The 25158-nt window shown below is 41.4% G+C and overlaps 2 protein-coding genes across 2 annotated transcripts in view; both read left to right on the forward strand.

Annotated features, from left to right (window-relative positions):
• Nucleotides 1–1783: 1783 nt before the first annotated feature.
• Nucleotides 1784–11199, forward strand: Oosp1 (oocyte secreted protein 1). The gene is made up of 5 exons (XM_055614200.1): nucleotides 1784–1859; nucleotides 7029–7210; nucleotides 8449–8546; nucleotides 10596–10715; nucleotides 11118–11199. The coding sequence occupies exons 1-5, from the start codon at nucleotides 1784–1786 to the stop codon at nucleotides 11197–11199; spliced, it is 558 nt and encodes a 185-aa protein (XP_055470175.1).
• Nucleotides 11200–20437: 9238 nt separating this feature from the next.
• Nucleotides 20438–25158, forward strand: part of Oosp4b (oocyte secreted protein family member 4B) — a 14218-nt gene continuing 9497 nt past the window's right edge. The window contains exon 1 of the mRNA XM_055614113.1: nucleotides 20438–20565. Within this exon, the coding sequence (XP_055470088.1) occupies nucleotides 20559–20565 (7 nt within the window). The 5' untranslated portion in view covers nucleotides 20438–20558. The remainder of the gene's footprint in view (nucleotides 20566–25158) is intronic.

Here is a 25158-nt window from a genome sequence, read left to right on the forward strand (position 1 = left end):
GGAGACCAACAAAGCCAAAACAATCTGGGTCCAGGTGGGGTGGGGGCTGCAGAGGCTGATGCACAAAGCAAGGACCTAGACTGAATGGAGAGAACCCAGACCCCCCTGCTCACATGTAGCTGATAGGCGGCTCAGTCCCCATGTGGGTTCTCTAGTAAGGGGAGCAGGGGCTGCCTCTGTCATGAACTCAGTTGCCTGCTCTTTGATCACCTCCCTCTGGTGACACTGCCTTACCAGGCCACAGAAGAAAAGGATCCAGGCAGACCTGATGAGACTTGACAAACTAGGGTCAGATGGTAGGGGAGGCGGTCTCTTCCCCTTTCAGTGGACTAGGGGAAGGGGACGGGGCAGGGAGAGAGAGAGGGAGGGTGGGACCAGGAAGATGTGAGGGAGGGGGTTACAATCGGGATATAAAATGAATAAATTGTAAAAAATAAAAATAAAAAATGAGAAAAGAAAAAGAGAGAAAAGTGCTGAGGCTCGAACCAAGTGCTTGTGTATGCTAAGCACAAGGTCTACCAGTTCAGTTATAACTTCAGCGTCTACTGGAACAGACTGTTAGTGCAATTATACATTCCCGGCAATGCAGTCAAGAGCTGGTGCATTCCTCTAGTCATTTCACCTTTCGGTAGCTCTGTCCTTCATGCTATAATATCATGGGATGTAGTTCTGAACTCAAATAATAGATCTAGAGATGGAAAAGCAGAATAGCTTGAATCTGAGTTTTTGGGTGTTGGGAATCAAACTTCTAGGCCTGAATGAGGTAGGTAAGTTTCCCACCATTAAGTTACGTTCCCAGCACTTAAATGTCCATCTAAGCCATTTTTCATAGTTGAGATTTTTAACTCCTCATTTTGAAGAAGTGTCTGTCACCTTTGGAAGAAAGGAATATAATTGTGCTGTGAATTATTTTCAGGCCTTGCTACTTGAAATGTAGTCATAGAGAATCATTGGTATCACCTGAGAATTTATTACAACTGCAGCATCTTTGGCTCTAATCCCCACGTCTGGGTTAGAGGCTGCTGCCTAACAAGGTACACAGGTGATAATCGTAGTTTAAAGTTTGCGAACGAACCCTGCTATTGAGCATCAACACAGCATGCTCAGTGAAGGCAAGTCCTTATGCCCCATCCATTCTGAGGACATTAGTATCAGTGTCCCTTGGGGACTCAGCAATGTAAATTCCCAGTCCCACTCCAGTCTTGCTGAATCAGAAAACAGAATGGCTGCAATCCAGCCATTGTGTGTTTAAAAAGGTGACTCTGATTGGTGGGGCAAAGCAGAAGTGTGTGAGGCCTCACGGTTTGAGTCTTTGCATTTGGAGCTCCAGAGGACAATTATATTCTCAGACACTCCTTCATTGTTCAGATATGGAGACACAGATATTTTGGGATGTTGGGGAGTTTTAAGAAAGTACACCTTAGTGTATAAAATCACTCTGTACATAATGGTGGAGATTCTAATGCGGGTCGTGCCTCTATTCCTTTTGAATCACCTGCAGAGATCTCCTCTCTCAGCAGTTGTGGGTAAGAGCTGTGTGTGAATTTCAAGTGTGCTATGGGAACAGTCCTGTGGCAGGTTTTATGTCATGTTCACTCTAGTTCTTCAATACCTCAATAAAGTGTTACATTTTAGATGAGGAACTGATCGTGCTTAGTGGCACGTGTTAAAGGTGCTAGTTAATCACTCCCAACTGAGGGTCATCTATTCTGCCATATAAGAAGGCCTCTTACTCTTTGTTGTTTCTTGTTTTCTCTGTGGGGTTGGATCTCCAGTCTGAGCAATGAAGTCTTTCCTGGGCCTGTGGGGACTCCTCCTCCTCCTTCCCTTTATGAAGACTTGTGCTGATGATTGGACAGGTATCACATGTGACTTTGGAGAACTGGAATATCTTAACATGTGCTGAGGGATGTGGATTTTAGACTTTTTCATAGAGATTGGTCTTTTTCAGATGCCTGATATTAGAATGTAACAATTCTACTGAGACTAGACACTGTCCTCATTGGAGTTCTTTCTTTCTTTCTCCAACTCCCCTTTCTTTTGACCCTTCCCAGACCACATCATTTTCTGGGGGCCCAATAGTTGAGATGAATTAGATAGAAAAGTAGGGTGGCCTAGAAAGCACAGAGGTGTCCAGGGGCTGTTAAGAACTCAGGAATCGTTGGGTTTGGTGGTATACATCTTCAATCCAGCACTGAGGAGGCAGAGGCAGACACATTTGTGAGTTCAAGGCCAGCCTGGTTTATAGAGGGAGTTCAAGGACACCCAGGGCTACACAGAGAAAACCTGTCTTGAAAAACCAAAAATAAGTAAAAGAACTCAGGACTTGCTGTGGCATTTAGGAAAAGAGCCTTTGCAAAGGCTCAGCATTTTCCTTGTCTTTATCCATTATAGAGCCACAGTATCTGAGAGGGAAGGTGAGCTCCTTCTAGTAGGGTGACTAACTGATCCATCTTCTATGTCAAGCAAACTAGAATGGCTGGTCTTCTGAATATGAATGTAGACTATTAGTTTTAAAGTTTAGAATTACAACAAAAAGTTATGTATTTTTGTCAAACTACTTAAAACAAAATAACCCAGTCTTAAGGAAGTTGCAAGACTCTAAACACATTGATTAATGTGCTTGCTTTATTTATTCATTCATTCATTCATTCATTTATTTATTTATTTATCTATCTATCTATCTATCTATCTATTTATTTATTTATTTTGGTATTAGAAGCTACTTAAAATATGGCTCTAGGAATTGAATTGGTATTCACTACCTCATTATCTGGACTTGTTATCTCCACTCTGACTCGCTTCCCATGCTTAAGTTTATTTGGGATAACAGTGGGAATTAGAATGGGAGTCCCTGTGGTCTGCTCTGATCTCTGAGTCTTCCTTCTGTCCATATGGAAGCTTATTAATCAGCCGATCCTCTGCACAGTTCATGTTTTATAGAAGCAGAAGAATGGTTTGCAGGCATCTAGAGTTTTATTTATAGTTTGTTCTACAGCTTTATTTTTGCTTAGTATTATTTAAAGATACTTGTAGCACTGGCTTGTTTTAATTGCTACTTTGTAATCCATAGAATGGATACATTGAAAAAAAAATTTTTTTCTGTTCTTATTAGGACTTCTAAAGTGTTATTTATTTATTGGTGTGTGTGTGTGTGCGTGCATATATGTGTGGTCCCACAGCATGTGTGTTGTAGCCAGACTTGGCAAATGCCTTTTCCCAGTGAGTTACCTCACTAGCCCTGAGTGACTTTTTTTTTTTTTTTTTTTTTTTTGCCTTGTTAGAAATAGAACTGTGGGGCCATAGAGCAGACATTGTTTGGTTTTTCTGATATCATGGCTCCAGTTTTGTCTTTTGAGAAGAAATTAATCTTGCCTTAAAATTTTTTTTTTCATTCTTAGAATATTCAGTACTCACAGGTGACTGATTTCCGTGAGTGTGAAGTAAATCAAGCTCTTATTTTTTTTAAATCCTTTTTATTTTTAGAAATTCCCACTATAGAAGTATTTATAAAAAGTACTACAGATCTGGGCGTGGTAACCCATGCCTTTAATCTCAGCACTGGGAAGGCAGAGGCAGGCAGATCCCTGAATTTTCGGCCAGCCTGGTCAGGACAGCCAGGGCTTTGTTACATAGAGAAAACCTGTCTCAAAAAACAGATAAAACAAACAAAAAGTACTAATACAGGAAAAATCAGTATGTCATTTTCTTAGTTTTACTTAAAAATAAAAATAACATTAGTCATTGTGGCTAATTTCAGAGTTTCTCTATCACTATGAGGGCAGGCCATGTTGCTCTTCATTTTAACGTTTTTCACGTTTTAAAAAGAGGCAATCCCATTTTCCTTTATACATATCTATTTGTATATTGGTGATAGGGTCTCACCATGTACCCTGGCTGGCCTTGAACTCCCAGAGATACTCCTGCCTCTGCCTTCTGAGTACTTGGATCAAAGGTGACAGTGCGCCGCCGTATTGTCTTCTTCCATTCCAGCCCTTAATCTTTGACCAACCGTAATTGTATGTTTTTACAATTCTATCATTTCAGTTGTGTTATTTAGTATAAAACATTTGGAATTGTCTGGCTCCCACTTTGTGTGTGTCTGTGTGTGTTTGCATGTGTGTGTGTATGTGTATAATATTGTCTCTAGATATTCTGAGTTAAAAGGAGAATCGTAACGGTTATCTCCCTCAAGTTTCATGCACCTGATTGCTGGGCTGTAGTTTTTTGTTTTTTTTTTTTCTTTTGATACTTAGTTTTTTTTTTTTCTCCTCCCTGCCAAACCCTCACATCCCCTCCCATTTTCTCATCTCCATCTCAGAGAAAGGGGACCCCCCAAGAAGTACCAACCCACCCTGGCACCTCAAGAGCAGCAGGACTAAGAGCATCCTTTCCCATTGAGGCCTGACAAGGCAGCCCAGCTAGGGGAAAGGGATCCAGAGGCAGGCAACAGAGTCAGAGACAGCCCTTATTCCCATTGCTAGGGGTCCCACATGATGACCAAGCTGCACATCTGTTACATATATGTAGAGGCTCTGGGTCCAGTCCATCCATGCCCTTTGGCTGGTGGTTCAGTATCTGTGAGCTCCCATGTGCACAGGTTAGATTCTGTAGGTCTTCTAGTGGTGTCCTTGACCCCCACTAGCTCTAGGAAGGATAGAGGAATCCTTCCTCCTATTCTCCCACAAAACTCCCCTAGCTTGGCCTATTATTTGGCTGTGGATCTCTGTATCTGTTTCCATCAGCTGCTGAATGAAGCCTCTCAGAAGACAGTTATGCTAGGTTCATGTCTGCATGCTTAGCAGAGTATCATTAATAGTGACAGGGGTTGGCTTTCTCCCATGGGGTGAATCTCAAGTTGGACCAGCCATTGGTTTGCCATTCCTTCAATCTCTGCTCCATCTTTATCCCTACACTTCTTGTAATGTGGGCAAGATAAATTTTGGGTCAAAGGCTTTATGGGAGGGTTGCTGTGCCCCTCTCATGACTGGAAGTCTCACCTGGAAACTTCAGACTCCATATCTTCTGCTGCTAGGAGTCCCAGTTAGGGTCATCCCCATAGACCCCCATGAGCCTTCCCTGTCCCAGAGATACCTCCCTGCCAATTTCTGTTCTCTCTCCCTGTCATCTCCACTCCTCCCCTCTCCACACACCTGATCCCCAACCTTGTTAACTTTCCCACCACCTCTCCTGTACAATTTCCTCCCTCCATCTACTTCAGATGTCTATTTCTTCTTCTGAGTGAGGTCCTCCTGGGCTTCCTTGGGTCTGCAGATTGTAGCCTGGTTATACTGTACTTTATGGTTAATATCTATTTATAAGTGAGTACATACCATGCATGTCTTTCTGTATCTAGGTTACCTCAATATCTAGGATGATATTTTCTAATTTTGCCCATTTGCCTGCAAATTTCATGATGTCTTTGTTTTTAATAGCTGAGTAGGATTTCATTGTGTAAATGTCCCACATTTTCTTTATCCATTCTTCAGTTGAGAGGTATCTAGGTTGTTTCTGGTTTCTGGATATTACAAATAAGGCTTCAATAAACATAGTTGAGCAAGTGTCCTTGTAGCATGGTGGAATCTCTTTTTTTCTTTTAAAATTTGTTTGTTTGTTTATTTATTTATTTATCATGTATATAGTGTTTAGTGGAATTGCTTTGAGTTTCTCTCCATTTAATTTGATGTTGGCTCTAGGCTTGCTGTATATTGCCTTTATTATTTTTAGGTATGCCCCTTGTATTTCTGATCTCTCCAAGACTTTTAACATGAAGGAGTGTTGGATTTTGCTGAGTGTCTTTTCAGCATCTAATGAGATAATGTTTTTTTTTTCCTTTCAGTTTGTTTATATGGTGGAACAAATTGACAAAGTTTCATATGATGAACCATCCCTGAGTCCCGGGGATGAAGCCTATGTGATCATGGTAGATGATGATTTTGATGTGTTCTTGGATTCAGTTTGAGAGTATTTTCTTGAGTATTTTTGCATCACTATTCATAAGGGAGATTGGTCTGAAATCCTCTTTCTTGGTTGAGTCTTTGTGTCGTTTAAGTATCAGGGTGACTGTGGTCTCATTGAACGAGTTTGGCAATCTTTCTTTTGTTTCCATTTTGTGGAATATTTTGAGGAGTATTGGTATTAGCTCTTCTTTGAAAGTTTGGTAGAATTCTGAGCTAAAACCACCTGGCCCTGGGCTTTTTTGGTTGGGAGCCTTTTAATGACTAATTCTATTTCCTCAGGAGTTGTAGTTTTACTTAAATAAAATTAAAAAATTCTCCCTTCATCCATACACTCTTCCCAGTCCCTTTCCCACCTCCCACCTCCTCTTTTCCCCAGATCCCCAGATCCACTACTCCTGTTTTTTTTTTTTTTTTTTTTTTTTTTTTTTTTTTTTTGGAGTGGGGCAAGAGAGCTGGCATCCCAGGAATATCAACAAAAAGCAGAGCAAAACAAGTTGGTTGCTATGTTCTCACAAGTGTTTATTGCTGTATCAACCCTTGGTGCTTTCGTTTATATATCATGAGGCTGTGGAGAGAGAAATGAAAACATGAGCTAGTTTAGAGGAATATACAATTAAAATGTGTTTTTATGCCCAGCTGTATAAAATGTTGACTCCTGAGGCTGGTGTGTGATAGCACACACCTTTAATCTCAGCACTCGGGAGGCAGAGGCTGGTGGATCTCTGAATTTAAAGCCAGTATGCTCTATACAGGATGTTCCCAGGGCTACACAGTGAGACTTGTCCTAAGAAAAATATTACCTTCAGAGAATAGAATTAAAATATTAAAAATGTTTTAAATTTGTATTGATCTCCCTCTGACAGATTCACTAAAAAATGCCTTTGGTAGATAAGAGTGTCTTACGGATGAAGTAATAATATGTGACCATCTTTTACAGACTTGCTTCTCTCTTTAACATGTTTTGTTTTGTTAAGGGATGAACTTGTGTGTTAACAAGATTTGCTCAAATGCTCTGCAATGATTCACATACAGCCTATTAACAGGAATGTTCTCTTTTCTATTTCTTAGTCATTCGTCTGCAATGCACCAATCACTGGTTCTATCTCAGGATTAAGGCTATATTATTTTCCAATATATATATGGAACCTGATGAAGTGTTTTTAGGAATCGGCTGCCCTGTGTCCACCGTCTGGCCAAATGATGTCTATGACTTTACCTATCGTACTTACTCCTGTGGCATTGTCAATAAAGTAAGAAGAAACATTATTGTTTATGATCCCTTCCTTGGATCTACAAAATGGGAATCATAAAGTTTCTATTTGTTACATAGCTGGGTTAATGTCTGTAACAGCCACATAATGTTAAGTTGCTAGCTGAGGGGGAGAGAACTGTTTTCTCTTCATCACAAAGTAGTTTCTCACACTAGTTGCACATTACAGCCCACATCGTTTGGCTAGCCTCAGGTGGAAGGGAGTAACCTCGGTTAAACATGACAAAGGCCTTCAGAGTTCCTTATGGGGGGACATTGATAGTGAAAGTTATGCATATCACTAACATTATTTTGAGTTGATTAAGAAAATGAAAACCAGGGAGACTTTGCTGTAACATTGCTTGTTAAGAGAACGGCACAACTTTGACAGGTTGAGATGAATGACGGATTTGGTGACACAGGAAGACAATTTTTAGATGGAGCAGTGGATGAGGGATACAAGGGTGTTTATTAAGTGCCCTTGGGAGAATGCCTATTGTGCAAAAGGAGATGCTAGGCTGTGATGAACTCAGTTATGACTGGCCCTACAGATGCTTTAACAGTCCAGCCAGAGAACTGATAAGAACTGGAACGCTATCAGGGGGTTGATTCTTTTTGTTCTTAAGAAATGACGCGGCGCGTGGGGCTGTATCTATGTATCTCAGTTGTCTGGGTGCTCATCTAGCACGCGCAAGGCTCTGTGTTTGATCCCCAAGGCCACAGAAAGTGGGCATGGCCCAGCACCCCTGCAAACCCTGCACTGGAGAGGCAGAGGGAGGAGAAGCAGCAGGAGTTCAAGGCTAGCCTGGCTGCCTAGACAATTCAAGGACAGCACAGGTGACATGGGACCCAGTCTAAGACAAATCAGAGTTGATCACTTAAATGAAATTCTCACAAGCATGGATTCCAAAATGGGTTTCAGCTGATCTGAAAGCTGGTGTTCTCTGCAATAAGCAGTGCTTTACCTTCCCCTGTGTTTGTGGAAAGGAGGTGTGAGCACACAATTTAAAAACTATGAACCAAAGATCTGATCTCTTTCAATAAGCAAGTATTATGTGGCTTTTACATCTAGGAGGTGTACCAGATTGAACCTGTCTCTTCATTTAGAAAATGGTCCAGTTTCCCACGACCCTTTCTCTTTGAGAACTGGAAGTACCAATAAACTGTTCTTCAAATTCCTTGCAGTGTTTGGAGATCTGTGAGACAAGCACAGATTGTAATTTTTCTTTGCTCCTGTAGGTTATTAATGACGTCATTCTGCTTGAGACTAAACTCACATACTTCTCTAGAAACGGTACTCTCCGGGCTGAGATGCAGCTGTCCTGCGTAATGCACAGGTGAGTGCCGTAGGCCAGGCACTGCCCGAGGCCCCAACCGCACCTTGAGACTTTAGATAAGAGACCCAAATCCCCACATGTTAAATCACTCAACCCAGGGCGTGCGTGGCATGGACGTGGGTAGGTGTGGTGGTGGGGGAACCAAGGCTTAACGGGATATAAATCTTTGTCCTTGGCTCCACCTCGTCAAAATTACCGTTGTCTCCTAGAGTGTTAGAATGCTGGAGCAGAGGAGGAAGACAACTTACTTTTCTAATGCTGGTGTCTGAATGGTGGAAAGCCTCCCCGGTCTCACTCAGCTAATCAAACTAGGCTGCTGCAAAAATAAGTCCAGATTTAAGTTTACTGAGGACAGAAAGGGAAAACAAAACCCTGAAAGATACAGGCATACATCGGAGAAATCAAGGTCAGCATGCAGCATGAGCGGGTGGGGCTCAAACCACAGGGAGAGGGAGCAGTTTCGAATCAGACCCATATGGTGATATTTAGCTTCTTTTTCTACCTTATTAGTTGATCCACTCGAGAAAGTCCAAGGTATAGATCATGAGCAACTCTGATGGGGTCTTAGCAAAGTTACGAAAAACTTGGCTTTTGGGGGGAGTTGGCAATGTGTTAGGTTTTTCTGGTTAAAATCATTTAAAGAACACTTAAAAAGCTATCTAAAATCGGTTTGTTTTAAATGGTTGTGCACATAAATGTGGCGATAAAGTTGTGATATTATATTTTTAATTACACTTTTCCTCATCACTTGAACAACATCACTCTAATTGCCTCACTTTATTATGGTCACTTTAAAACATTTTATTTAGGCTATATTCACTGACTATAGTAAAGGGGCTCATAAATATATGTAAATTCAAGTGTATTATATACTTTGACCATATTTACCCCATTACCCTCTACTGTCCCCCTTTCTGCTAATACCCTTTCTTTACCCAAATAATACTTTAATGCTCATGTCCTGTGTGTCTGATTCAGGATCTACATATGAGTGAACACATTCAATATTTTATTTTGATACAAATGTATTTTCCATTCAAGTCATTATTGGAGAGCTGCCCTGCCTGTTCCCTTACACAAAGTAATACCCACCATAGCAGCTAACCCTTTCAGTGCAATATTTTAATTAATTCTTTGAGAGTTGCATGCAGTGCATTTGGATCATATTTATTCCCCCTCTTTATCTCCTCCATCCTCTGTTCATTCCCGCACACTGTGTTCCTTTTTTTTTAATTTTTAAAATACCTCATTGACTTCAATTTGTTCTGCTCATATATTCATGAGTGTGGGGTTGTCCTCTGGGGTATGACTGACCTACCCAGAGCCAAATCCTTAAAAACAAAACACCCCGGACTACCTCTCCCAGATGCCATCAGCTATTCATAACTCCTCAGTTAGGGGCATGGCTTGATGTTATGTGGGTCTTATGAATGTAACCACAGGTACTGTGAGCTCTTGAGTGCAGAGGTCCTGTCATCTTCAGAGACACTGTCTGATGCTCCCTAACCTTTAGCTCTTACCATCTTTCCATACCCTCTTCCTTTACAGTCTTTGTGTGTGTGTGTGTGTGTGTGTAAACACACATGTATATGATTGTGATAAAAATGACTCATTTTTGTCTGATGCTTGTTTTCTACCCCTGACCAGTTGGGAGTTTCTATGTTATCTACTGCCCACTGCAGCTAGGATTTTAATGTAGCATATCATAGGCTTACGCTGTTGTAAGCGCTTCACTTGAATGATGAGTCTGTTACATATGGCAACTCAATGACATAGATTTCATGACATCAATTTCCAGGTGAGGAAAGTGGCACACTGGAGTGGAATTTCTTGCCCAATGTCATTGGTTGGTTGGTCAGTGATGGAGTCAGAGCATGAACCCATGCTCAATAATCACTGTTTTGTAATGTTTTGAAAAACCAGTTGGAATCAGTGTATCTACCAATCACCGGCATTTGGCCTTGAGTGCAGCCTTCTAAACTCCAAAGTCTGCATAGATCTTCAACCCCCTGTGATATTTCTTTTTCTTTTTTTTCCCCTTACATTTAGCCGTTATCCTCTTATCTGTGATGCTGAATGTAGCGGAGATTTCACTGGCAATCCTCCTGCGTGGGAAGTAGATATGACAATACCCAGACATCAGCAAGCTGCTGATACACGGACGCCAAAGTAAGGAGCCACCAAGCTAGTATTTCCTGATGTTGTCAGGCTTAAAATATGCCAAGGAAGCAGTCAAGGATATTGTCCTTAAACAGCTTCGAGATCAGGTTAATATTGCTAACGATAATAGTGGTCTTGTTAGTCTGTTACTAGTCAGTAGGGATTCCACAGGAATTAGAGGTGTCCCTCTTGGCCACTATGATAGTTGGTCTTACTTGAAGACTGGAGTCTGGGAGACATGGCCCCTGGGGGTGTCCATAAGGGTGTTTCTAGAGCAGATTAACTGAGTTCAGTAGGCTCATCCTCAAAGTAGGTGGCACCTAAAGCCATGCCACTCGGATATCCTTCTTCCTGAACACATTTATAGTTGTCACCAGTGTCCTCTCATGACATTATATTTTATCTCTTCAGCTTTTCAACATCAAATGAAGAACCCCAGGCCTCCGGAAGCAGCAGGCTTGGGCTGGCTGAAGTTTCTAGCTTCATGGATTAGAAGTTAACAGTTCTCCGTTTCTCCAGAATGCAGACGGTTGGATGAGTTCTTATTCATTTTAAAGAGATTAATTTGCAATTTTAAATTTGCGTCTGACCTTCAGATAGTCTCATTTTAAGAAGGGAGCTGTACTTGCTTTTAGCTGAATAGAATCTGATTAAGGAATGAAAAATTTCCATGAATGCTGTTTCTAATTGTTGAAGGACTAATGTGCATAATTTAAAGCCCAGTGTTCATAGTGATTTTGCTGCTTACGTTTGTTTTGTACTATTTTGTGAGAATTTCATGTATGTGTACAATGTAGTTTGATCCTATCCAGGCCCCCATCTTTCCCTTAGCACCTCCAAGATCCACCCTCCAACCTCCCTACTGCTTCCCAACTTTGACCTTTTTTTTTTTTAAATTTTTAAATTTTTTTTTTTTTTATAACCTAGCAAGCGTAATTTATACTACTCATATACTCATGGGTGTAGGGCCTTCTACCAGAACAAGGTTGATATTCCAAGTGCCATACTCTTAAAATAAATAAATAAATAAATAAAGCCCTGATTTTTTTTCTCCTCAGAAACCATCAACTGCCGGTAGCTCCTCATTTAGGGGTGGAGGCTCCCGAGCCCCTCCCCTCTCCATGCTGGAATGCTGACTGATTGGGTGTTGTACAGGTTTTATGTAGCTGCTGAGACAGTCCATTTGTACAGTGCTCCTGGCATACCCAGAAGACACTGTTGCTGTCTGCTCCTCTCTGACCACTATACACAGAGGAGGCACCAGTGACAGAGTGATTTGCCTTGCTGGGCTCACATTGCTTATCCTTCCTTTACCTTCACTTCAGTTATTGCCATTTGAATTTCACTGAAGTGGTGGAGGAACAGCGACCAGACAATGAGGGTGGAGCAGAATGGTAGTTGGACTCTGTAATATCAACCCCTTAATAATTCTATATTTTGGTAGGATCCTCACATAGTTCAAATTTTATCAATAAAATGTAAATTGAAGATAAGAGTGTCAAGTTTACACTGACTTAAGTGATACAGCCCATAATTATTTTTATTTCAATCTCTCCTGTAAGAAACTGGACTGTTTCTTCATTTCCACTTGAACATGACACTGTTGTCTGCAGACTGAGATAAGAGAAAGTCAGCACTCTCCCTGTTGAAGAAAATTATCAGGTTGCCTTTGTATCTACTTTCCTTTTACCTAGCAAAGTGGTCAGCAGTTAGTGAGGCTCCCTCCACCCCCAGTAAAATCTCATTTATTAAATTAAAAGGTCATCTGACTTTCCCTACATTATGCAGTGTGTTTAGAAACCACAAGAAGGCCCAGTGTGGTGGTTGGAATGCTGTCCTTCATGGCTATTATCATCTTAAAAAATCAGAGCAAAGGCTGGGCCTGTTACTATTTCCCCATGGAAGGAGAAGTGGGAGGGTGGCTGACTCTCAGCTGAGCTGACAGCCACTCCCTCTCTCCCATCCCACCTGCTGCACCTGGTCCTGCCCAACTGCATGTGCTTTGGGGGGGGTGCTAATGTACCCAGGAGGTGGAATATTAGAAGGAAGATTTCATCTACACAGCTTTGGGAGCTCATTACCTAGGCTGGGTGGGACTCTTCGGTGATGTAACTGTTTTAGGGTTTCCCATGCATCTTTATGGAGGCCCAGTAAAATCAGAGGTTCATAAAGCTGGGCTCTGGTCCTCTGAGAGCAAGTGCTCTTAACCACTGAGCCACCTCTCCAGCCCCACATGATTTCAAATGATGTATTCTTGCTTTCATAAACAAGACGCTTAACAATTATTTTTTTGCCCAAAGCATTCACTTGAAAACACATGGTATACACTTACAAGTGGATATTAGCTATATAATATAGGATAGCCATTTACAGACCTAAAGAAGCTAAACACTAAGAAGGACCCTAGGGAGGATGCTTAAATCTCATTCAGAATGGCAAACAGGATAGACACCAGAAGCGGTGGAAGAAAGGAAACAGGATGGGAGTCTACTTTAGAAGGTCCTCTGAAAGGATTCACCCAATAGAGCAGATGCTGAGACTCGGGGCCAAACTTTGGGTAGAGTGCAGGGAGTCTTTTGCAGGAAGAGAGGGGTGGCAATAGAGGGACATGCAGGGGACAGGAGCCCCACAAGGAGACCAACAAAGCTAAAGGATCTGAGCCCAGGGGGTCCTGCAGGGACTGATGCACCAACTGAAAACCATGGAAGAGGACCTAGAACCCCTGCTCAGATGTGGCTGATTGGCAGCTCAGTCTCCATGTGGATCTCAAAGTGAGGGGAACAGGGGCTGCCTCTATCATGAATTCTGTTGCCTGCTCTTTGATCACTCATTCCTGATGATATGGCCAAAGAAGAGGATTCAGACAGTCCTGATGAGACTTGATAAGCTATGGGCAGATGGCAGAGGAGGAGAACTTCCCCTTTTAGTGGACTAGGGGAAGGGATGGGGAGAAAAGGGAAGGAGGGTGGGACCGGAAGAAGTTGAGGGAGGGAGCTTCAGTTGGGATATATAATGAATAAATTGTGAAAAAGAAATAAAAATAATAAAGGTAAAAGAATACAAATTTTCAGAGAAACAAAACCAACATAATCTGTGAGAGGACGTATTTCTCTGCTTTTGTATAAGCTTTGGAGGAAATAAAGTGAAAAAATCTAGCTCACTGTATTCTATTTTTTTTTAACAAACACAAACCACACCATTAACACACAGGAGCTTGGCTTTTTAAGATTACTATTGTTTAAATCTGATGAAATTCAGAATTTTAAAATGACTTTTAGTGTATTTTGTGGGTTTCCTTTCTGTCCTATTAACGCTTTCATTATGATAAAACTGTGTACTAAGTCTCAACCCAGACTTCCCTTGGCAAAAATCAGTGCTTCCTCTGCCCCCAGACTAGAACCCGCAGTGGGCATGACGCGCAATGTCATCCACGGACACGGACTCACAAATATTCTAGAGTGCCCACTGGGAGATTCCCAAATCACCATGCAGATCACTGCTTTTTGTAGTCTAGCACTCACGCATCAAACATATAAGGCCCAGTTGCAAACATGCTTGGGAACACACAGTGAGTCAATAGTCTGGGAATACATCATCTCTTTTCTCTGATTGTCTCATTATCGTTGCATTACTTGGGCTGTAAAGGGCTTCAGCAGTGCTTTCTTAATAATGGATCATTCCTGGCAATAAGCACTTCAAAACTACCTGGCTCAGTTTCCCTTTTCCTTGCATCATAGTCTGAGTGGTGACATGACAAAGACCCTCAGAGCGTTACTTGAGCGCCTTGTGCCCTGTATGTTCACCCAAGGTTTTGAGGATGGTAAGGCAGGGCCTTCCGCAGGATGGTGTTTTAAGAACTTCCCCTCCACTGCTGACCCTTCCAGTTTGTGCTTTACAATATGGTGGTTACCTGCGCCGTAACAGTGAGTCTTTGCCAGTTTCCCAGCGTTGTCTCCACTGTGCGTACTCTGGAGTCTATGGCAAAAAAGTCACCTCAGGATGCTGTTACCTCTTCTGTTTGTGTGTACCTGTGAGGAGCAGGGGCATCTTCCTCGATTGCCTCTCCACATTATTGTCAATTATTATTAATTTTTGGTATAAGTGTAAAACTCAAGGTCTTGCTGCTTTAGCTTCTAAGTAGCTCGGTTTACAAGCTTGTGCTGCCAGGCTCAGATCAAAGATGCTGGGATTTGCTTATAGGTGAGGTGGAAAGCTCTCAAAGAGCCTGGTTGATATTTGATATTTGCCTTATGAGTATCTGTGGATTATTATTTTTTCTATCCTCAGAGGAAGAATTAAGTCATCTAAACATTAGATAACTCGTGCAAGACCTCGTAGTGAGAAATACAAACATATATTTGGTATTTTTATCTTCTGTCCTCCCCCCCCCCCCCCCCCCTTTGGAGTTGAGTTCCACATCAGTTTTAAGTTTGAATCTTTTCTGAGCTCTGTGTGCTGACAGACAGTAGCTATAACAGGCAGTGGGTACTGGCTTCAGGTCACAATTAAGCAGAGGCCTTATTTGAATAACCATCTGCTCTAGCTGTGTGAGTTGTATCTTAGGTCTGACCACTCTGATGTGGAAAGATGTTGGAGTATCTTGAGTTCCTTTGTCCTCCCTCCTCTCATGGTATCAGAACCAAAGAAAAAACTGCTATCATCCCATGTTGTGCTTTTTCTTTTTCTTTTTTCTCAATAGTTTATTAGGTTTTTATATCTCCCACCTTTCCAACCCCCAACACTAGGTAAGAGAGAAAGAAGGTTAGAGGGGAAAGGGAGCACAGACGTGTTTAGAGTACTTTCTACTGATCAGGGGTTTTGAGTTCTTAGGACAAGTCTAATCTTCATTGTCTTCATTGCCAAAATACCCAGCAGCCCAGCAAATGGAAGAGCAGGAACTGGCAGCAGCTGCTGCAGGCCCCCTCGGAGCTCTCCCGTCTATCTGCTTCCCAGAGTCCCCAGAATTGAACTATCTAGAGCTGGCAAAAATCATACCCCTCCTAGAACAGCGGACAATCGTAGTTAACACCTGTGGACAAACAGCCCCATATCCCACACCTGGGATTAAAACAAAAACATATTTATATAACATATATATTTTTCAAAGAAACCAAAATTCTCACTACAATCCCACCAAATAATGACAGTCTTTCATGCTTTATTTTAGCATTATAAGTCCATTATTAAAACGACCGAAGTTAATTTTAGATTGGCTTTAGAGCTGATCCAATACTGAGATGTTGCTGTAGTGTTCAGATTATTTTGTAATACAAAGTCGTGTCGCCTGTCCGAGGTCCGTGAACCTTTAAATTGCATTTGGAGAATTGGCAATTGGAAAAGGAAGCAGGCTAGCATCCCCCAAACAGCTGTCCATCCCATTGCCAGTCAGCAGATTATTTGGGTGGTGAGGTTGGAAAAAACTTTTCTGAGACTCGATGTCTGCGTCGTTGTTCTCCTTGTCATCCCTGGGTGCTTCCTGCATTCTCTGAGTGTCTGAGTCCAGCCACTTGTAACCTAGGGTATGGTTAGTGTCTCCTGCTATCAACTTTCTATTTCTCCAGCGGCGTGTGGGAACCTGGGGAAGCCAGACCACCCAGAACTTTCTCAGAGGCCCCAATGAAAGGACAAAGGCAGCTTCAGTTCTATGTCCTCATCCAGGCCCTTCTAGGGTGGAGTCGGGGCCCCGGAGGAGTCAAAGTTGTCACTTCTGAGAACCCAAGTCCCCGGGGCTGTGCTTATCAGTCCTTAGGCAGCTGTGTCTGAGGTTTTCTTTGCCAGAATTGTTTAATTTAGCTCTCTGCTGACCTTGGCCATTTCCCCCCTGTAAGTTAATATATCAGATGCTGTATTTCTTAACAAACTTGCGAAGTCATCAGTTTACGCAGGATTTCCTAGTTTGTCTTCTTTATTTCACAATCTTGGTCCTCCCATGTGACACCTCACTGGGACCCTTATTCCTGTGGGTGTGGGTAACGATACACTATCTGTCTTTTTTCTCTCTCTGCCTCTGACTCTGTATGTTAACTCAGGAAAAAACTAACCGTTAACAGTATGTGCACGGTAGATTACTATTAGTATGTACTTGTAGACTCATTTTTATAATATGGAATACAAATGTGCCTTTATGATACAGAATGTAAAAATGCTTCTATCTACCCATTTTTTCCTTTATTAGTTTTATGGAGGAAGAATTATTAGGTCAAATGTAGGGCCTTACACACCATGCATTCATTCACCCAACTTCATCTCACACATTTCTCTTGCCTATGATGGGCAGGTTTTAGAGCAAAGTGAGAGACATAAGTAGTACTGGGCAGTTTTATGCCCCTTGAGGTAAGAACAAGACCACTACTACAATTTTTGAGGCAACTCTGAAGCAAACCTGTTTTTTTTTTTTTTTGTTTGTTTGTTTGTTTGTTTGTTTTGGTCTCTTTTGTTGTTGTTTTTTGTTTTTCAAGACAGGGTTTCTCTGTATAGCCTTGGCTGTCCTGAACTCATTTTGTAGACCAGGCTGGCCTCAAACTCACAGTGACCCGCCTGCCTCTGCCTCCCTGAGTGCTGGGATTAAAGGTGTGTGCCACCACGTCCGACTACAAGCTTGGTTTTTGATGGGGTGTACCAGAAAGCTGTCCAGTGACTGCCACTTAAGTCAGGTTAAAGAGAGCAGGCTTCTCAGGCTCCTGTTAGGGAGTAAAATCATGAATAGTTGGTTGCAAAGCAGGTTTGCAGAAGTGAAACAATGGAGCAGGAAGGAATAAAAAAAAAATCTCCGGAACAAAAACAAACAAGCCATCCATCACCATGAGGTCAGTGATTAGGAAGGGTTAGGGTGTTCTCAAAAAGCAAGTCAAGGTCGTGGACTAGAGCAGATTAGGTTTCAGGAAACGGATCCTTAAAAACAGAACTCAGCCCTTGCAGTAAATGGAAACTTAATTTTTAACAATACAGCATAATGGCTCCTTCTTTCAAAATGGAGTCAGGCAGGTTCCTCAGTGTCTAGAGCAGGTTGTTGGTATTCAATCAATAGACTTTACTTAGTGCCCTGTGATTTACATAACCTTAGTTACACCCCTCTTAAGAGTAACACATGGAAGCAGAGTATAGCATGAAAGGAAGTGAGCATCCCTGTGACGCCCTGCTGTCTCTCATCCCTGTTGACTTTGCTTTACAATAACTTTTTCCTGATTGCGGTAACAGCTTCATTTTCCTTTCTAGTCTTATACCATATCATTTTCAACGCGGGTGTCTTAGGAGTACCTAGGAGACTCCTAGGTATACCTGGATTCTGTTCCTGTACAATGAATTCACATTTTTTTTTCCACGTTGAGTTTTAAAAGTTAGTTTAAAAATAGTTCTTTTTCTCATACAATATATTCTGAATAGAGTTTCCCCTCTCTCTATTGCTCCCAGATTGTTTTCTCCTCCCTTCCCTTCCAAATCCATTCTATTTTAGTTCTCATTAAAAAAGAATAGGCTTCTAAGAAATAACAACCAAATATGACAAAATAAAATATAACCCGTCACATTGAGGCTGGACAAGGCAACCCAACCGAAGGAAACAAGAAGAGCCCCAAGAACAGGCATGAAAATCAGAGACCCACTTGTTCACACACTCAGAAGTCACATAAAAATACTAAGCTGAAAGCTCGAATATATATACAGAGGACCTCATTTGGGCCTGAGATGGCTTGCTGCTCCAGTCTCTGTGAGTTCATAAGAACTTTGCTCAGCTGATTCAGAGGGCCTTGTTTTCCTGGGTTCCCTCCATCTCTGACTCTTACACATTTTCTGCCTTCTCTTCTACAAGGTTCCCTGAGTTCTGAGGGGAGGGATTTGATGAAGACATCCCATTCAAATATGTGTTCCGAGGATTCTCCCTCTGCATAATGTCTGCCTGTGGGTCTTCGTATTTGCTCCTGTCTGCTGCAGGAGGGAGCTTCTCTGATCATGACCGAATAAGGCACTGATCTGAGTATAGCATAATATCATTAGGAGTAATTTTTATTGATACTTTTGCTTTTTAGACCAGTAGTGTTTTTAGTTTTATCCTAGATCTCTGCGCTATCTAGTCTCTGGTTCGTGCTCACCCAAGCAATCTCAGTTATGGTTCTGTCTCCTGGAGTGGGCCTTAAGTCAAATCAGACACTAGTTGGCTATTCCCACCAGTTCTGTGTTACCACTGTGCTAGCATAGCTTGCAGGTAGGCTGGATTGTAGGTGGAAGGATTTCTGGCGCGGTCGCTGTGTACTCTTCTCTTTGGGTAGCCTGCAGAGTACCTTCTCATACCAAAGACACTACGGGTGGGCACCAGCCCAACTTTTCCATGTTCAGTGAGTTGTGAGGGTATTACCCTTGGCAACATGGCCCTGCTGTCAGTTTGCGGAGAGCATCCATTGTCTTGACAACAGCTTGAGTTCTTTGAGGGTTTCCGTGGGACGCCTTTGGACAACAGCACAATCGGATGCAACCCAGTCCTGCTATTAGAAGCCTCCTTTGGTAACAAGAGATGGTCGGGTGGGACTCTGTCTCCCCTAATGAGGAGGCCTTATTAGGATCACCTTCATAGAGTTTAGAAAGTTTCCATACCACCCCTCAAATGCCCCTTAATTCCAGCTGTCTTTCCATGCACTCCCTCCCTTACCCTTAATGGTATCTTCCCTTCTCCCATCTGACCTTTCAGCTCCTGTCCCTTCCAAAACCGATGTCCTACAATGATTATACAAACACTGTCTAACTAAAACATGTCTGTGCAATAAACAAAAGCTCCATGGCAACTGCCGCTCAGCTCATACTGCTAAATTTAGTAGAGTCCTTGTAAGTCTTTCTTAGAGTTTTCTGGGGAAAAGGCTTTTCTGCCCCCTTCATTTACATTATAACTGATAGTCTGAAAGCAGACAGCTGCTGAGGCTTAAATTTTCCACCCCTCTGCAAAGAAACTGCCTGGAAAGAAAGATCAACCCAGAGAAGGGGAAAGGCATGATAATATTTTGGAAACAGATAAATAGGTATTTTGCAGTGTAATAAAACTTTTTATCTAGATAGATATTCATAATGTCTGTTTACCCAGGCTAATATATTTGTACAAAACTGAGATGAAATTGGATTTATTTAATATGTAATACACATGTCCTGTGTAATATTAAAACATAAATTTTCCCCGACTCTTTTAAAATGTTCTCATGGGCTAAGTTAATTCTTTTTGTCACTCAAAAAGGAAATATTAAGATAGCATTTAGATTTTATGCCATTTGGGATACTAACAAGTGTTCTTGAATACTACATTTTAAATATTATTTTAATTTTATTCATTGAGAATTTCATATACGCATACAGTGTATTTCATCATCCTTACTTTCCACCTCCAATGCCTTCTAGACCCCTCCTCTTTGCATTTTCCCCCAACTTCATGTCATATTTATTTTATTCTATTTATAATCTATTGTGTTCAATTAGTACCTCCCATATATGCATGGGGGTGGGGCCATCCACTGGTCAAATATTAATGACCACTTGCTATTATCATTCCATATACAAAGGTAGGTATCTTAGACTACTGGAACTAATGTTATCTGACTTTCGTTAATGACAAAGTGTTCTTCAGAGAGTATCCCTATTGGGCAGGATGTTGAAGTTAAGTCTATCTTGCTCTACAGAGCTCTGCCTGGTGCCTGGTGCCGTTCAGCTGATTGTGTCCGTGTGAACAATGAAGGACACAATGAGTCTCGCTGGTTTTCACATTTTCTGGGATCTGACAGAATTGTGGAAGAGAGTCAGTTTTCTTGTTCAAGATCTTGTATGCTGAAAATTTCCACATTTTTTCCTACAATATGAAGAAGTAGAGGTATCTTTAGGATGTCAGGTATGTAAATTTGAATGGATCAGGATTATTGAAATCTCAAGTTAGTGAATACAAAAATAATTGTTCTGAAGTTTATGTGTTTTGTAAATTTGGTATTGTTTGTTGTTTTAGTTTGAATCTTGTTGTTGTAATAGAACTCTTCTACCAAAAACAATTTAGGAGAAAGTATTATCTGCATATACTTCCAGGTCACAACCTGGAAAGACAAAGCAGGAGCTCAAGGCAGGAATCTCAAACAGAAACCATGGAGGAATATTGCTTATTGAGTTGCTCACCTCTGTTCTCAGCTAGCTAGCTTAAACAGCCTGGCCTTCCGCCTAGGGACTGTACCACCCATGGTAGACTGGGCCTCCCATATCAATCATCAGTCAAGACAGTCTCTCACAGGCTTCAAGGCAACATAATCTTAACAATTATTCATTTGAGATAACCTCTTTTCAGGTGACTGTAGGTTGTGTCCAGTTGACAATAATTGTTCTATTTTAAAAGATAATATTGGCTTGATATTATGCTTTTTGTACTGAAGTATACCGTATTTTAGATTTTGAATGAATGAGCTTTTGGGAACCTACACAGGGGAAAATCTTTCCAACTGTTGAATTCTGACCAGAACAATCTAGATAAGAGTGTGTTCAATTGAATATAATTTTACTACATCCTATTTTGTTTGCTCTAGTCTTTCTCTTAGTTGTTGCTTTTTATTTTAGTACCTAGAATACAAACAATAGCCAGTACAAAGAATAAAATTATTTATTCATTGAAAATTTCATACATGTATTCAGTATATCTCAATCATGTGCACCCTTAGCTGCCTAGGTCCCTCCCACCATGCCTCCTTCCACCTTCATGTCCTCTTCTTCTTTTTTTTTTTTAAATCATTCACTGAGTCTAGTTACTGCTGCTTCTAAGTGCATGGGTTTGGGGCCATTCACAAGAACCTGAGCCTTCTTGTGGCCATACCCCTAAAGAAAAATGACTTTTTCTCCCTCAGTAGTTATCAATTGCCAATAATGCTTTAGGAAGAAGCAGAGCCTCGAGCCTCATGAGTCCCTCCCCCATCCTTGATGGAACATTAGCTGAACTGATCTTATAGCATCTAGATTTTTAAGGGAGGATTCCATTTTCATCTGGTAACTACTCTCAGATACTATCTTGGATAAATAGCTAGAATCTGAATGTTGGAGGTCGTGGCCATTTAGATCATTTCTACATGTTGGCTGTTATGAATAATGTTGCAAACAACATGAGTGCTGGTATGGTTTTGATATTCACACTTGGAGTGTGCTGGGACAGGAGCCTAGCAGAATTGTCATCTAAGACACAAGAGAAGACTGTATCCAGCAACTGATGGGAACAGATGCGGAGTACCACAGCCAAACATTAGAAGAACACGGCCCGCAGAATCAACTGACAGGGACTCATTGGAACTTCAGAGATCAGGGAACCTGTAGGTCATCTACACATATGTATGTCTGAGTGGCTTGGTATCCTTGTGGAAATCATAACAGCGGGAGTGTGGGCTGTCTCTGACTCTTTTGCTTATTTGTGGAACTCTTTTTCTCCTGCTAGGTTGCCTTTTCCAGCGTTGATGTGATGGGATGTGCCTGGTTCTACTGTAGCTTGTTATGCAGTGTTTGGTTGATGTCCCTGTTAGGCTTGCTTTTTTCTGTGGGGAGGTGTGGGGAAACATCTAGAAGAGAGGGGAGGTGGAGAGTAGGGGGCGAGGTAAGGGAAGGAGAAGGAAAGGAAACTGCAGTTAGAATGTAACATGTGAGAGAATAATAAAAAAAGAGTAACTGGCCATTTCTGGGGCCTCAGCCTATCTGTAATCTCAGAGGCTGGCAGCCAGCAGAGACTACTAGCTCTACCTGAAATCCCAGAGGTGTGCTTAATAGGTTGTCTCCACTGATGAAAGGAGCCAATTGAAGGCATATTAAGGCATGAAGGCAGGTTTACTGGGTGCAGATCCAAGAGGGGTTCCCTGGCCTCATTCTTTGAGGCCAGGGAAGTCACCATGGTGAGGGAGAAAGAGAAAAGGGGGAAGAGAAACAGAAAGGGCATGTGCATACAGGGGGAGAGAAAATGCAGAGAGAGCAAGAGAATCAAAATGTGTGGGTTATATAGGAAAGCCCAGTCCCTGGAAAGTTCAGGGCATAGGACCAAGTATGCCAGCCATGCCCTGTCAGGCTGGGACTGAGCATACCAGGTAGGGACTGAGCATACCAAATAGGGACTGAGCATACCAGGTAGGGACTGAGGAATGGTGGGAGAACCTGGAGGCCAGGTCCACTTTAGTATGTTAAATATGTACTCAAGCCACTTGTCCTGGGTCTGAAACCCTAAATTACTGCCATCATGGACCACCAGGCCTGCCAATGCCAGGGTCAACCAGATGGCTAAAGGCCAGCATAAACATAAGAACACACTTAACAAACCCAGGGCAATATGGCACCACCAGAACCCAGCTAAAACAAGCCCTGGATATCCTAACACATCTGAATTACAAGAATATGACCTTAAATCTAATCTTATGATGTGATAGAGGCCTTTAGAGAGGAAATGACTAAATCCCTTCCAGAAATATAAGAAAATATAATCAAACCACTTTTTCTGTGGGTTTTGGGGAGTTGAACTCAACTTTTCATGCTTGTGGGGCAAGTACTTTACTGGCTGAGCTTTCCAGTCCACCAGGATAACCTTGGAGAGAATTAAAGAAGGAAATACACAATTTCCATGGATGAAGGTAGTTGTAAAAAGTTTAAAATTTGGGCAACCCATCCAGAAATATATGATCAAAAATAATACACAATAGGTAACTTAATTTTACTTGTGATCTAGATAATTAATTTAAGACTAAACAATGGGAAAAATTAGATTTTCTCACAGTATCAAATTAATGGAGAATAGTCATGTTAGGTAGATACAAGGAATATGTTTGATGCATTAATCAGCCAATGATAGTAAACTGAGCCGATAATATAAAATTTACTTATTGTGGAAAAGGTCAAAAGACCCTATACCAAATACTATAGATTTTCATAGTGAAATGATGATCACTTCTGTGAGATCAAGGTAGCTGTAACAACCACACTGATTCAGTTGGAGGTTCTAGACAGTATATCTGGCAACACTGAGAAAGTAACGTTATCATATGAAGCAGTCATGAGCCTAAGTATGAAACAAAACCCTAATTTTATATCTTTCAGAAGAGAACATAACTTCTTCATAATTTTTGAATAATAAATTACTATTGACTAAAATATAAATGCTGGATATGGAAGCACATGCCTGCCATCCAAGCATTGGAGAGTAGGAGATAGAAGGATAAGGAGTTCAAAGTCATCCTCAGTTACATAGTAAGTCCAAACTGTACCTGGGCTATATTAAACTCTGTTCCCCAAAATCTAAGTAAATAAATAAGGCCATATTATAGGGTATACCTGTGCTTTCAGCCTCTAATTGAGAAAAAGTGTCAACCTCGTTTTTTTTTTTAATTGAAAATAATTATTTTCTCACACAATATATCCTGATTACACTTTCTTCTCACTAATTCTCCCAGTTCCTCCTCACCTCCTCTCTCTTTGGATACATTCCCCTTCTGTCTCTTATTAGAAAAGAACAGGCTTTTAAGCGATAACAAGCAAACAAGACAAAATAAAATAAGATAAAAAAGAGGCTAGGCATGGCAATTCAACCGAAGGAAAAGAGCCCCCAAAGCAGGCACGAGAATGAGAGATCCATTTGTTCACATCTTCATGAGTCCCATAAAAATGCTGAGCTGAAAGTTATAATATATACACAGAGAACCTGCTGCAGATCTGTGCAGTCACATTTTCAAATAAGCAAGCTAGAATGATAGCCATTTGGTGGTTTTTTTTTCTTTTTTCTTTTTATAATTTATTACAACTTATTGACTTTGTATCCTGGCTGTGGCCCCCCTCCTTTGTCTCCTCCCAATCCCACCCTCCCTCATCTTCTCTCCCTATGCCCCTCCCCTAGTCCACTGATAGGGAAGGTCCTCCTCCTCTTCTATCTGACCCTAGCCTATCAGGTCTCATCAGGACTGGCTGCATTGTCTTCCTTGGTGGCCTGGCAAGGCTGTACTGCCCCCTACCCAGGGGGAGGTGATCAAAGAGCCTGCCACTGAGTTCATGCCAGAGAAAGCTCCTGATCCTCTTATTAGGGAACCGACTTGGAGACTAAGTCTATGGCTACATCTGAGCTGGGGTTTTAGGTCCTCTCTATGCATTGTCCTTGGTGGGGTATAATTCTCTTCAGGGGGGCTCAGTTTTTGTGTTTTTTTTTTAATTAAAATGTTTTTTAAAATCACTATCAAGCAATTTCAAAATCTAAATATGACAAATAACACTCTAAATCTTTCAGTGAACTAGGAAAAACCTTTATGGATTCCAGGTCTGGAATGCTTATTAAAAGATTTACAGAGTAAACTGAAGGGAAAGACTGAGTAGAACATATGGTAAAATTCTTCTGTTTACTAAGTTTCTCTATGTTAAGCTAGGTTCTTCAGAGAAACAGAACTTAATCCTGTGTGTGTGTGTGTGTGTGTGTGTGTGTGTGTGTGTGTGTGTGTGT

This window comes from Psammomys obesus, unplaced genomic scaffold (assembly GCF_907164565.1).
Source record: "Psammomys obesus unplaced genomic scaffold, mPsaObe1.curated_primary_1811, whole genome shotgun sequence".
Lineage (NCBI taxonomy): Eukaryota > Metazoa > Chordata > Mammalia > Rodentia > Muridae > Psammomys > Psammomys obesus.

What these genes read in the sequence shown, in the direction of transcription:
- Oosp1 (XM_055614200.1), top strand. Translation starts at nt 1,784, where the DNA reads ATGAAGTCTTTCCTGGGCCTGTGGGGACTCCTCCTCCTCCTTCCCTTT. An exon ending in TTGTGCTGATGATTGGACAG is followed by an intron (nt 1,860 to 7,028) that starts GTATCACATGTG and finishes TCTATTTCTTAG; the next exon opens with TCATTCGTCTGCAATGCACC. An exon ending in CTGTCCTGCGTAATGCACAG is followed by an intron (nt 8,547 to 10,595) that starts GTGAGTGCCGTA and finishes CCTTACATTTAG; the next exon opens with CCGTTATCCTCTTATCTGTG.